Genomic DNA, 13,293 nt, shown 5'->3' with positions numbered 1-13,293 from the left:
AGGGCCAGTGGGGAAATGTTTTAAGGACCCCCTGACAGAGGGAGTTTATTGCCCTGCATCATCTCAGGGGGTGGAGGCTGGGCAGGTAGGCGGGCGGCCTCTCTTCCAAAGCCCAGGGCCCAGCTGCCTCAACCATCCACCCCCGTTCTTATTCCCATCAGCGTCCGCTGCAAGGTAAACACTGACCCCAAGAGACTGTCGGTTTAAACAACTGGGAGTGGCGGTCTGCCATCTCTAACGAGAGGTCCCCACAGTGCGACTCGGGGTGGAGACTGTGAAGACCCCTCTCAGCCCAAGTAAGGGCAGCCATCGGCTTTCGCCCACCCACTCAGCACCGCCCCGCCCCCTCTGAGGACCGCAGGGTCTCCCTTCCACCGACCTCGAGCGAGGACAACCTCCCCACTTAACCAGGAAAGCCCCCAAAGTCTGAGACTCAAACATCACAAACTTAGCTCCCAGTTCTTTGTCCTTTTTTTGTATATCGATCAAATAATGGCACTACATACCACGAAGTTGTTAGAAATTAAACCAAGAGTGTGCACTTGTACTGCCACTTAAGTCAGAATGGAGAATTAATGATAACGCTTGACAACCCCACCTCCCCGTCTGACACACATGCATATACACACACACTCTCTCCTCTAGAGGAAATCTTTAAGAAGGAGATGGCCAGACCTGTAGGAACTCTTAACTGCCCATTACAATAGCCGGTTTATATGGCTGCCCTGAAGCTATGATTTTAAACCAGGTCTTTAAAGTCCGTATCTCTGCTTTTGTTTTTTAATGTGCAGCTCCCTGGATTATACACACCTTGTTGAAAATGTAGAAGGAATTTTGTACCTGCAGTAGGGTTGGGTGATGACTGAAACATAAAGGGAGACATAATCCTATAATCCACACCACACCATACATGTCCCCTAGGAGACAAAAGGCCTGTGAAACAGGTAACATGTCCATGGAACAGAAAATGTTCACTTGTCACTAGGCCAATTGGTTACCGCAAATAATTTCTTTCTCTGAACAACACAAACAAGCAGGGTTTTCCCTATTTCGTACAAGAGGAGGGAAGCAGGAGACCAGCTGTCTTACTGTGTGTGCAGTCCCAACGCCTGTTTCTAATAGCAAGACAAATCCTTGATGGAAAATGTACAAAGTAATTGAGCTGGCAAGAAATCAGAAGGAAACACCCAGACCCCTTTCTTTCTGTTACATATGTATGACACCTTCTGAAGCTCATACTCAAACAGGAAAAGAGAACAAAAGTTACTATATATACATTATTTTGATTTTCTTATCTGATTAGGTGGTTTTCTATAACTGTTGGGTTGGATTTTAAAGGAATGCCTGTACAACAGGAAATCAACTCTAGTACAAAAAATAAAGTCATGTGGAATTTTTGAAAACTGCCATACGGTAGAATCCGTATCCTAGTTGTTATAATGAAAATAGAACGCCTGCTTCTTAATTTTAAAAAAAGATGATGTATAAATCTCAGTTCTGTTAGCCCGCTGTACCTGATGTTAAAATGGCACGTGAAGTTGGTCATGGAGAAAGTGGCCGCACAGGAGCTGCACACAAAGGGGGAGGGGGGCACGAACCCCCCCAGGGCACATCCGGATAGCTCTCAGGGGAGACTTACCTGGGTGTGCCCGAGGGTTTCCAGTACCGGCAGAAGAGGTACTGTCCGTCGGCGTTGACCAGGTGAGGGAGGTCCTGGTACGGAACACTCTGCGGGGTCCGCCTGGGAGAACTTTCCTCCGGCATTCTGAAAGGATCTTCAGGTCCTGGGAAGGAAGAAGGACACATTCCAAAGTCAGGGATATGGCAAAACACATAGAGATCAGGAAGGAAACCTTGTTCAGAGTCAGTAACAATTTTTTAAAGCAGGTTAAAAACAAAAAACAAAAAACCTCCATTTCAAAGATTTTTAAAATACATATATATTTCTTAAGACTGAAAAATCCCATTTGTTCTTAAGAAAAATGCTCACTTTATTTTTTAAGTGCCTCATTACAGCTTTTTCCCCCCTTCCCATCTGTGTTTATTTTAAATCATTTCAGGAAACTTCATCTTAAAGACTATTTTAGCTGTAATCAAGTGGAAATTATAGTCAGCTCTGTGCGTATAAAGACCCAGCTGCAAAAGACCCATCTATCTTAAAATCCCCAAGGAAGTTTCAAAGGGGCGCGATAATGAGCTGGATGATAGTCCGATTAATTCCTCCTGTCTGAAATTCCAAGGATGCCATGACAAACCTGTTTCCATCACGTCCTGGCTTCTGCGGTCCACAACCACACAGCCTTGACAGTTAGAGCCAGGCAAACACGGGCTGTTCCCTCATCTCTGCGGTCACAGGGCGGCCTGCACAGCGCCCCACGCCCCTGCTTCCCACCTCGCGCCCTGGCTCCCAGACGCCGCCTGGGCTTGAAGGGTGCGGCGCCCTCCCAGCTCTCCGGGGCCGCCCTCCCTCCGCGGGGCGGGCAGCGGGCGCCTGCGAGCCTCCACTACTAGTTCACCATCACTTTTCCTCAACGAACCACTGAGGCGGGGTGAAGGGGGGCCGGGAGCCCGGCGCCCACTGCCCGGGAAGCCAGGGAACCAGCTCCGCGCTCCCAGGCCCCCGCACACGCACACATGCGGGTCCCCGAGGAAAGTCACCCGGGCTCCCGACAAACTTTGTTCCCCTCCCGTCTCCACCAGCGCGGGCAGCACAGCCCCGCGCTGTCTCTGGAGGTGCCGCCAGCTGCTCTGCTCGCGGACGGGCACGGGGGCACGGAGTTGACGGGTCCAAGTTGGTTCGGGGCTGCTGCTGGGGAGCGGGGCGCGCGCGCACCGATGTACACACAGACACGCGCGCACTCGTGCACACGCGCGCAGGGGCGCGGGAGCCCACGCCGAGCCCGGACGCGGGGACGCGGGAACGCGGGAGCGCGGGGACCCGGGGCTGCCCCACCCGGGGACGGCGCGGCAGCCGGGGGCGGGGACGGGAGGCAGTTACCGGGGCCACGAGCGCCGCTGTCGCGTCCCCGAGCGCGGTCCTCGTCTGTGGCGGGCCAGGGCCAGAGAGCTGCGCGCCGCCGGCTCCGAGGAGACAGGGCGCGGCGTCCGCGCCGCCACTTATCCCGGCTCTCGGCGGGGGCGGCCGGAGGGGGTGGGAACGCGAGAGGCGGCGCCGGGCCCACGTGTGCGGCCGGCGGACCCGCCACGCGCTCCTCCCCACCGGCCGCGCCCCGGGGTGGCCGCCGGGGACTGTCACTCCCCGAACGGAGACGGCTCTCGGGAGCCTCCGCGGCGGGAGGACACGCCACACCCACGCGCGCACACACCACGCGCGCACACCCACCCGCACAGAGACACATGCAGGGACACACATGCACACAGACCTCCCCACAGACACACACACGTGGGCACCACACATACACGCATGCAAACAACAAACCGCACGGACACACACTCAATACACAAAGACACATGCGATCCACAGAGACACACAAACCCACATAACACATAAAAAGGAACAGAGAGGCACTCAGACACAGACACCCCATGCAGACAGAGACACACACACATCACACACACACACCACACAGACACACACACACAGAAAGCTGGGGGGTTGGGGGAGGACGTGCACAATCGCCAAGAGGTAGGGTAGAGGCAGACAAGTGCAGGCCTTGCCCCAGAAACCCTCCCTGGGCGCCTAACAAGACCCCTGGGAACAGGGAGTTCTGAACAGCGTCCAGTGCAGCTGGCAGTGTAGCTGGGGCACAGGGACAGCACTGGATCAGAGTCTAGACCACCTGGGCTCAGCATTAGCACCTCCAATTTGCCTGTGGGGCTTCGTCTCCTCACCTGCAACCCACGACTGACAATACCTCTGTCCCTGAGTGACAGGTGCCCCTGCTCACACTGACCTCGGAAGGCCTTCGCGTCCTTCCTTCTTTCACAAACAACTTTACACCATAGCAGTGTTGAAAAGAACCACTGTCCTCCAGAAACTCCCATCTCAGGGTCACACGTCTTGAGGGGGGAGTCCCACCCAGGCTGCTTAAGGCCTGTGCTCTAAATTAAGAAATACAACGAGAGAAGCCGTTGAGAAGCCGCTTGGGGGTAAGCGCTGCGGAGAGGGGTGGCTAAGTGACAGGACCCAGGCACGGCCAGTCTGGAGCGGCCGTCTCGGAGCAGAGAGCCCGGAGGCGGAGGCTGGCATGCTGCGAGCACCCGCATTAGAATTTATTCAAGAAGTGGCCACTGGGGTCCAACGGACGTTGTGGGGGACCCAAAGCCCACCAAGTCCCCTGTATGCAGCTTTCAGATTTTCCCAGCTCCAGCATCTCATGATTTTGAATACACACTGTGAAAGTTTGGGGGACAGTTTTCAGCAGAACCCCAGTGGAAGTGGTGCTTAAGAGCCTGAAGAGTCTCTCCTAGTTTGGTTACCAACGTAAACGACAGCACGGGGGTTGGTCAGCGCCCACACTGGGAGTTAAGAAGAGAGTGGGATTGTGCTGTTCTGTATCTGGTTTTTTTTTTAATTAAACTTTTTATTCTGAGAAAATTGTAGACTCGATTATTCAATTATATAAATGTAGATTCAATTCAGAAATAATACAGAGAGATGCTGTGTACCCTTTAATCCAGAGGTAACATCTTGCAAAACTATATAGGGCCATGTCACAACTGGGATATGGATGTTGACATAACCTTCCAACCCCACAAAGATCCCTCATGTTGCCCTCTTTTAGTCACACCCTCTGCTCTCCCACCCCCACTCTCCCCACACCCCCTGGTAACCACTAAGATGTTCTCCATCTCTAAACTTTTGTAACTTCAAGAAGTTGTATAAACTGAATTGCACAGTGTGTAGCCTTTTAGGATTCGCTTTTTTCTTTCAGCATTTCCAGGTTGTCACATAGTATCCTATGGGATGGACGTACCACATGGTTTAACAGTTCACCAGGTGAAGGACGTCTGCATTGTTTTCAGTGTGTGGCTACTATGAATGAAACTTCCGTAAACATTCATCTGCAGGTTTTTGCATTTCTCTGGGATAAATGCCCTGGAGTACAATTGCTGGGCCCTATGGAAACTGCATGTTTAGTTTTTTAAGAGACTGCCAAAATGTATTTCCGAGTGGTTGTCCCATTTCATTTTCCCACCAGAAATGTATGAGAGATCCAGTTTCTCATCATCCTCGTCCGCATTTACTGTTGTCACTGTTTCTTTGTTTTCGTTTTGCCATCCTGTTAGATATGTAGTGGTATCTCATTGTGATTTTAATTTTCATTTGTCTAATGGCTCACGTTGAGTATTTTTTATGTACTTATTTGCCATCTGTATATCCAATTTACTGGATGCCTCTTCACGGCTTTTGACCATTTTCTAATTGGATTTTTTTTAAGTTCCTATTTGTTTTAGTTTTTGTTTTTACTGTGAGTCCTGAGAGTTCTTTCTATAGTTTAGATATTAATCATTTGTTGGATATGATTTGCAAATATTTTCTCCCATTTGTAGCTTGTCTTTTCATCTTGTTAATGTGGTCTTTTGCAAAGCAAAAGTTTTTAATTTTTATGATAACAATTTATCAGTTTTTCACCTTATGGAGTTTGCCTTTGGTGTCAAGTCTAAGAACTCTTTACCTAGTACTACATCTGAAGATTTTCTCCTATGTTTTTCTCTTTATATTTTACATTTCAGCCTCTGATCTAGTCTAAGTTAACTGTTATATAAGGTGTGAGACTTAGATCAGTTTTGTTTTTTGTGTTTTTTGTCTGTTGATGTCCAATTGCTCCAGTTTGCTGAAAAGGCTTCCCCCGCCTTCCACTGAATTGCCCAACTTGTTAGATCTGTTTCTGGATTCTCTATTCTGTTCATTGATCTATGTGTCTATTTCTTCATCAGTACCTCACTGTCTTCATTATTGCAGCAATCTAATGAATCTTAAAATTGGATAAACTGATTCCTCCCACTTTATGCTTATTTTATACATTTTTAGCTATTCTAGTTCCTTCACCTTTCAATATAAATTTTAGAATAATCTTGTCTATATCTATAAAAAGTCTTGGTAGGATTTTTATAGGAATTGTGTTAAACATGTACATCAATTTGCTGATGACATGTTTTTACTATGTTGATTCTTCTTGGTATGTCACTCCATCTATTTAGGTCTTGTCTGAGTTCTCTCAGTGTCGTATAGTTTTTAGTATACATGTTTTATACATGTTTTGTCAGATTTACATCTTTCTTTTTTCAAATAATTGTAAATGTCATGTATTTTTAATCTCGGTTTCCATGTATTCACTTCCAGTGCATGGAAAGACAACTGATTTTTGTAGGTTCATCTTGTATCCTCTGAACTTGCTGAACTCACTTAGTAGGAGGGTGTTTGTTGTTGTTGTTTGTTTTTGTAGCTTCCTTGGGATTTTCCATATAGACTATAATTATATTTGGAGTGAGTCTCTTGTAGGCAACGTATAGTTGGTTCATTTTAAAAAATTAATTCTGCCAATCTCTGTCTTTTAATTGGTATATTTAGAACATTGACTGTAACGACTGTTAAGTTAGGGCTTAAGTCCACCATTTTACTTGTTTTCTGTTATTTCTTTTTCCTTTTTCTGTTTTCTTTTTCTTGCCTTCCTGTGGGTTACTGGAACAGGATCTTTTTATAATTCTATACATTTTTATTTATCTGTACTGTGCTTGAGTGTATTTCTTTGTACAGACTTTTAGTGGTTGCTCTAGTATTGCATATGTATATAGCATATATATATTGCATGTATATTACACATATATACATATATGTGCACATATATCATGGTTCACTGATATCATTTTACCAGTTCTAGTGAACTGTAAAAACCTAACATCTCCTTATGTCCCTTCACTCTCCCCCATTTATACTACATTTGTCAAATATTTCCTCTGTGTACTTTGAGAACCACATCAGACTGTGTTATAATTTTTGCTTTGACCATCAGATATAGTTTAGAAAACTCGAGAGGAAAAGTAAAACCTATTTTATTTCCATGTATTTTTGCTCACCATGTTCTTTCTTCCTTCCTGGTATTCCAAGGATCATTTTATCATTTTCTTTCTGTTTAGAGAACTTACTTCAGCCATTTTTTGAGGATAGGTCTGCTGGAAAAAAATTCTCTTTATTTTCCTTCATTTGAGAATGTCTTGATTTCCCCTTCATTCCTGACGGATATGTCTGCTGGATATAGGATTCTGGTTAATAGTTCTTTTCTTTCAGCACTTGAAACAGGTTTTGCCACTCTCTTCTGGCCTCGCGGGATCTGAAGAGATATCCACTGTCATTCAAATTGTTTTTCTCTTACAGGCAACATGTCATTTCTCTCTTGCTGCTTTCAAGGTTTTTCTTTGACTTTAGTTATCAGAAGTTTGACGATGGTGTGTCTTAGCATGGATTTCTTAGAGTATATACCATCTGAGGTTTGCTCACCTTCTTGGAGTCACAGCTTTATGTCTCTTGCCAAATCTAGGACATTTTCAGCCATTATTTCTTCTGTTCCTTTTTCAGCGCCACCATCTTTTCTCCTCTCTCTTTGGGACTCTGAGGATACGAATGTTAGATCTTCCATTATATTCCCATAGGTCCCTGAGGGTCTGCTCACTTTTTTCCAGTCTGTTTCCTCTCTGTTGTCCAGACTGGGTAATTTCTAGTGTCCTATCCTCCAGTTCACTGATTCTTTCCTCTGTCACCTCCATTCTGCCTTTGAACCCATCTCTTGGGCTTTTTATTTCAGGTGGTGCATGTATGTGCCCATCTGCCAGCCCCTCTGCCATGCCCACCTCCAAAAACTCCAATCCTAAGGTTTCTGGTCTATTTTACTGGGTTGGAACATAAAGGAGGGGGAGTAGGTGTTGATGGTGGGGTGACATGTAATTCTAGACATTTTGAGTTCTCTGGGACATCCGAGGAGGGGCCTGATGGGCAGTAGCAGGTGCAGAATGAGACTCAGACATTTGGAAATAATTGGTAATTGAGGTCATGAGAATGGAGTAACTTGTCCAGGAAATGTGGAGGAGGGGGAGAAGGAGGAGGGGGAGGGGAAGGAGGAGGGGGAGGAGGGAGGATGGGAGAGGGGGAGGGGGTGGAGAGTTTGCAAAGGTGATGGAGACAGAGGAAGATGATCTGGAGGGTGTGATCTCACAGAATCCAAAGGTACAGCATATGGTAAGAAAAAAGGACCAACAGAGTCTAATACTACTGTCCAGAAGTCAATCAAGAGGACTGAGGTGTGCACAATAGATTTGATGACAAGGAGGTCACATGTGACCTTGGAGAGAACCCAGTTCATGGTTAATCAGGGCAGAAGACAGCCTGAACTGCATTATGAAGTGAGTGGAAAAGGAGTGAGGCAGCGAGTGGAGACAACCGTCTCAGGATATTGTCTGTGAAGAAGGGGCAGAAGAGCACAGTGGTGAAGTCGATGGGTTTGGGGGCCCGACAGGCTGGATGCAGAGCCCAGCTGTGCTGACTTCAGCGACATGATCTTGGGCGGGTGGTTTACCCTCTTCGTGCCTCTACAAAGTGAGAATAATTACGATTACTGTCTAGTTCACAGGGCTGAAGAGAACAGCGCAGGTCAAGTACTTAGCACAGCGCCTGGTACAATAAAACCTCACGATTTCTAAGTTAAGGTAATATATGTGCATGTGTTAAAAATGCCAGCGAGAACCAAAAAGTTATCAGTGAATGTTGAGTCTCCTTCCCACTCCTGTCCCCAGAGGTAACCGTCCTGCAGGTTCTCGAGTGACCTTCCAGACACACTCTGAGGTCTGAGGAGAGTGGGAAATGCCGGAAACATCTAGGAGGAGGAAGGGAGGAAGTAAGATGCAAGGGCACCAAATGGGAGTGAGAGTAACTGAATTTCTCGTGGCTCCTTAAAGAGGCAGGACCAACTGCTGGGCGTGGGTGTGGAGGACAGGGCCCGAGAAACTGCTCCTCAGCAGGTGTCGAGGTTTGCGGCATGAACGGCCCCTGTGAAGGGCCACTCAGTCCCCACGCCGTCTGCGTCTGTGACGGCGCAGCTCTTCCCATGGAGAGACGGAGTCCAGCTCCCCTGCCTTGAATCTGGACTGGCTCCCCGGCTTGCTCTGGCCAGTAGAACGTGGTGAAGTGCTGCCGTGCTCACTCTAAGCCTGCTCCAAGCCACCGTGAGAGGCCTGCCGTGCTTCCTCTCCTTTCCCTCTGCTGTGTCAACCCGCCTGGACGGCTCGGCGGGGCCACAGCCAAGGCGCAGGGAGGATGAGCGTGCGGAGGAAACCGAGGCTCCGCAGCTCACAAGCAGCCGGCCCAGGAGCCGCTGGGCCCTGCTCACCCGCAGCTGCCCACGGCGCCTGAGGCAGCCTGGCCGGGACCAACATCCATCGCCACTGGCTGAGTCCAGCCCGCAGAATCCTAAGCTGAATAGATGGCGGCTGTTTGAAGCCCTAAGTCCTGGGGTGCCTCGTGACACAGCAGGTCCCCCATTACACGTGCCTTCTTCCACACTCAGAGATTCCTTTCTCCGGCATCACTGCGGGACCTGGGAGGTGGGATTCAACAGTTCCAAGTCTAAACATTTTCTAAAATCACTGAAAATTTGGATGAAGGAAGGAAAAGGGAACACTGTACTGTATACACTATCTACAAAAAAGAATTTACAGATGACAGAACAAACAGGTTAATAGGATGTACCCAAAGCTGTAACTAAAAAGGTCATTAAAAAAAAAAAATCCTAGGGTTGCTATGACAGGGTATATTGATTCTGTTGTTCTGTCGTATTGAAATGTGCTTAAAAATTTCCTAACATCATTTCTGCCTTGGCCCCCTTTATTTTTCCCATGAAGTCTTAAGTTCCTTCTTCATCAATTCTTCCTGCATAGGACACTTGGGGCCACTAACGGCCATGGTTGAGAAAGGGCTGCTGGGTGTTAGATGCACGTGGAAGTCCTAAGGCGTGTGTGGGTGCAGAAAAACTCCTGAGGTCACTCAGCCTCCACTGACTCTTCCCGAGGACACGGCTGTCAGCGTCAATGAGGGTGGTTACACCAGCAGGGCGGCGTGGCGCTCAAGGCACGTCCCTGCCTTTCCTTGACCACTGAGAGTTGCGCAGGAAAGACAAAACAGTGGAATTTTAATCCTTTTAGTGGGGTTCCCACAGCAGTTACATCCACTGGAGTCAAAACAGGGGGTTAAATTAACAGGGGGAATTTGACAGCTGAGGAAACTGCACTGCCTTTCCTTGGCCACGGCCCACACGTGGGGAGGCAGAAGCAGCCCCTGAACCCCATCTGTCCGCACCCCATGTCCTTTCCTCTCCTACAGACTGGCATGTGGGCCGAGGTTTCTGGGGAGGATGGATGCAGGTGTTCACAGGCAGGGGTTAAGTGCCACTCAGCTGCATCATGGGAAAATCCCCTTCAGTCCCCTATATCTTTCTGAGGAAAACTCTTCGTTAGGTTTTTACGCATCCGTAAAGGCTCACTCATCTCCCTTTCTGATAAAGGCAACCACGCGTCCCTAGAAGTTAACCACTTGGCTTTGTCTTCATTCATTTATTTGTAGGGTTGCCTTAAATTTGTGGCGAGAGTTCATTTTCTATTTAAAGAAACCTTTAAAATAAATGAAGTTTAACACCACTTGATGTAAAGAAAGACAGTGAAGTAAATACAGAGCACGTGGTCCACAGACATGGCGAAGCTACAGTGTCAGTGGTGTGGCCGTTAAGCGAGTCGGGGACGCGCAGGGAGGAGCCCCGGGGTGGAGGCGCTCTGCTGCTACCTGCCGACAGCACGTCCTGGTTCAGGCTCCTTCCACGCCAGCCTGAGACCTTGCTGCCGGGCTTCAGCCTCCTGTGGGTCAGAATAACGGTCGGCACAGAGGGTCTCCAAGGTCATTCTCAGAAAGTCATCTGTGGAGGGCTATTTTTGCTATGTATTTAAGCACCAGGGCCAGGCCTACTGGGAAAGGCCATTAAGTCCAATCAAATCCACAAAGATGAAAATGCAGGTTCCCACCCACATGCCACCCCCTTTAAATGCATTTGGCAAGCCCAGAATGTCAGCAATTTGTAACCGGGCCCAATCACTGTAATGAGATTTGCACTCAGCGGTAGAGGAGAAATGCTTCCACTGACTAATCTGGTTAATGGAGCAGTTAAAGTTATACACGCTGAAAAATATTCCGTCAGGGTCACTCTAAGTACAAGTAAAACGGACTCTGCTAGCAAGTAACAGTGGCGGGTCACACACATCTATTTTTATTTAAAAAATGTTTTTTCAACTTCTCTTGAAATAGATGCCACTGCCCTAGTGCTGAAGGTTGGCCTCTGAAGGCAAATGAGGTCGTGGTTATGTTCAGGGAGGGAAAGTCCAATGACGGCTGAGTAACTGCAGAAAGTGCTGCATGCGTATGGACATTTCCAGACACTCTAGGCAAGTTTGGGGGGAGGCATGGTGTACAGCATTTCTAAACAACAGCATATTTTCTGGTCTGTTTTTATTTGGCTGATTTTGGTCAGAGAGGCTTGTTATGGGCATAGACCCTGGGGTCTTAATCAGCTCTTGGACTTTCAGGCTCTGTGCCCTTGAGCAAGTTACTTAGCCTCTCTGTGCCTCAGTGTCCTCATCAGTAAAAGGGATGTGATAATATTATTTGCTTCACAGAATGGCTGTGAAGACTAAATGAACTGACACATTAAAATGCTGAGAACAAGGCTGGGCACACAGTAAATACTTTATGTGTGAGCTATATTATTTTATTATTATTATTACTATTTGTAAAACAGCATCAACTCTCCCCTCCAAATTGCCTTTGTGAATACCACACACCTGAGAACCTGTATCTTAGGAAATCGTGTTACCATATACAATGTTAAATGTACATTTCCCTGTACGTCAAGCAAAACTGGTGAGCTTGAGGAAGGATTTTACAGCTGAAAGCTGTCCTAGACATCATCCATTCTAAAGGCACCATTTTGTGGATGAAACAACTGAGACCAGAGGGGTGAGGTGACTTGCCCAAGGCTGCACAGCAAGTTGGCGGTCAAGTACATACCAAGGGCCCGGGGCCCTCCTCTTGCATCTTGGGTACAATTTACATCATCTGCTTTCATTCCCAGTGGATTCTTAGTGTTTCAGGTATGAAAAACAATTGGAAACCAGGGATTATGATGCTTGGGGTCCCTCACCCACATGCTGCCACAGGCAGTGTCAGACTTTCCCCCCCTCATTTCCTTCAAATCCACAAGAGGTCTCTGTGGACACCTGTTTTCTCTAATTTGTATTTTGACCACCAAACAACACTTTCTCTTTTCCAACAACAGCTATATTTCCTTTTAAGGAATTCTCCACCACTGTGTAAATTCTTGGGGCCACTGTCAATCAAAGTGTGTGCACCTCCCTCCAGCCAGGGGTTGGCCCAGGGCCCAAGGACGGCCACTGGAGGCTCCCTGACCCTTGCACAGAGTGACATAGGATGGAAGGCACACGCAGAGCTCACTCACACCCATGTTTTCTGGGCATGGTGGCTGGGGGGCGGGGGGAGTTGGTTCCTGCTGCAGGATGCCTGGTGCACGTCATGGGCCCTGATCTGTGGCTTCCAAGCTTCCAGGCTCTGGTGCATCCTGTCAGGGATCCAACAGGGCTCCAATAAAGGTCCTTTTGGCTTAAGTCAGCCAGATTTGATTTCCGTTGCTTGCAATCAAAGAACTTTTTTTTCCATTCATTTATTTATTTACTTATTTATTTTTGGCTGCATTGGGTCTTTGTTGCTGAGCGCGGGCTTTCTCTAGTTGCGGCGAGCAGGGGCTACTCTTCATTGCGGTTTGCGGGCTTCTCATTGCGGTGGCTTCTCTTGTTGCGGAGCACCGGCTCTAGGCGCGCGGGCTTCACTAGTTGTGGCACGCGGGCCCTGCAGTAGAAGTGCAGAGCCCTAACCACTGGACAGCCAGGGAAGTCCCTGGCCCCAGCTTCTAATACCATCACGTTGGGGGATAGACTGCAACATACAAACTTGGGGGGTGGTGTGGGGGACACATTTAGTCTGTGGCACCAAACAACCTCCAAAACACAGATACAGACATATTCCTAGGATTCCTGTCCCTTAATAAGATTGTCGAATGGCAAATGGAGATAGCCAACTCTGCATTTAGTTGAATTTTATTCACTTATTTTTTGAAGAACTAAAATGCAGATCCTAGGGAAGTCCCTGACGGTCCAGTGGTTAGGACTCCGTGCTTTCACTGCCGGGGGCGTGGGTTCAATCCCTGGTCGGGGGACTAAGAT

The 13,293-nt window shown here is 48.0% G+C and overlaps 1 protein-coding gene across 3 annotated transcripts in view; it reads right to left on the bottom strand.

Moving 5' to 3' along the window:
• MGLL (monoglyceride lipase) overlaps positions 1 to 3,121 on the bottom strand; it is a 103,678-nt gene extending 100,557 nt beyond the window's left edge. Inside the window, exons 1-2 of one of the 3 annotated variants that reach the window (XM_036868539.1) lie at positions 2,999 to 3,121; positions 1,640 to 1,784 (exon numbers count right to left, since the gene is read on the bottom strand). In XM_036868539.1, coding sequence (XP_036724434.1) covers positions 1,640 to 1,764 — 125 coding nt within the window. In that variant the 5' untranslated portion in view covers positions 1,765 to 1,784; positions 2,999 to 3,121. The other 2 variants (XM_036868540.1, XM_036868538.1) reach the window with 2 other exon arrangements.
• Positions 3,122 to 13,293: the final 10,172 nt, after the last annotated feature.

Source organism: Balaenoptera musculus, chromosome 11 (assembly GCF_009873245.2).
Source record: "Balaenoptera musculus isolate JJ_BM4_2016_0621 chromosome 11, mBalMus1.pri.v3, whole genome shotgun sequence".
Lineage (NCBI taxonomy): Eukaryota > Metazoa > Chordata > Mammalia > Artiodactyla > Balaenopteridae > Balaenoptera > Balaenoptera musculus.
This window is presented reverse-complemented; position numbering and strand designations above follow the sequence as displayed.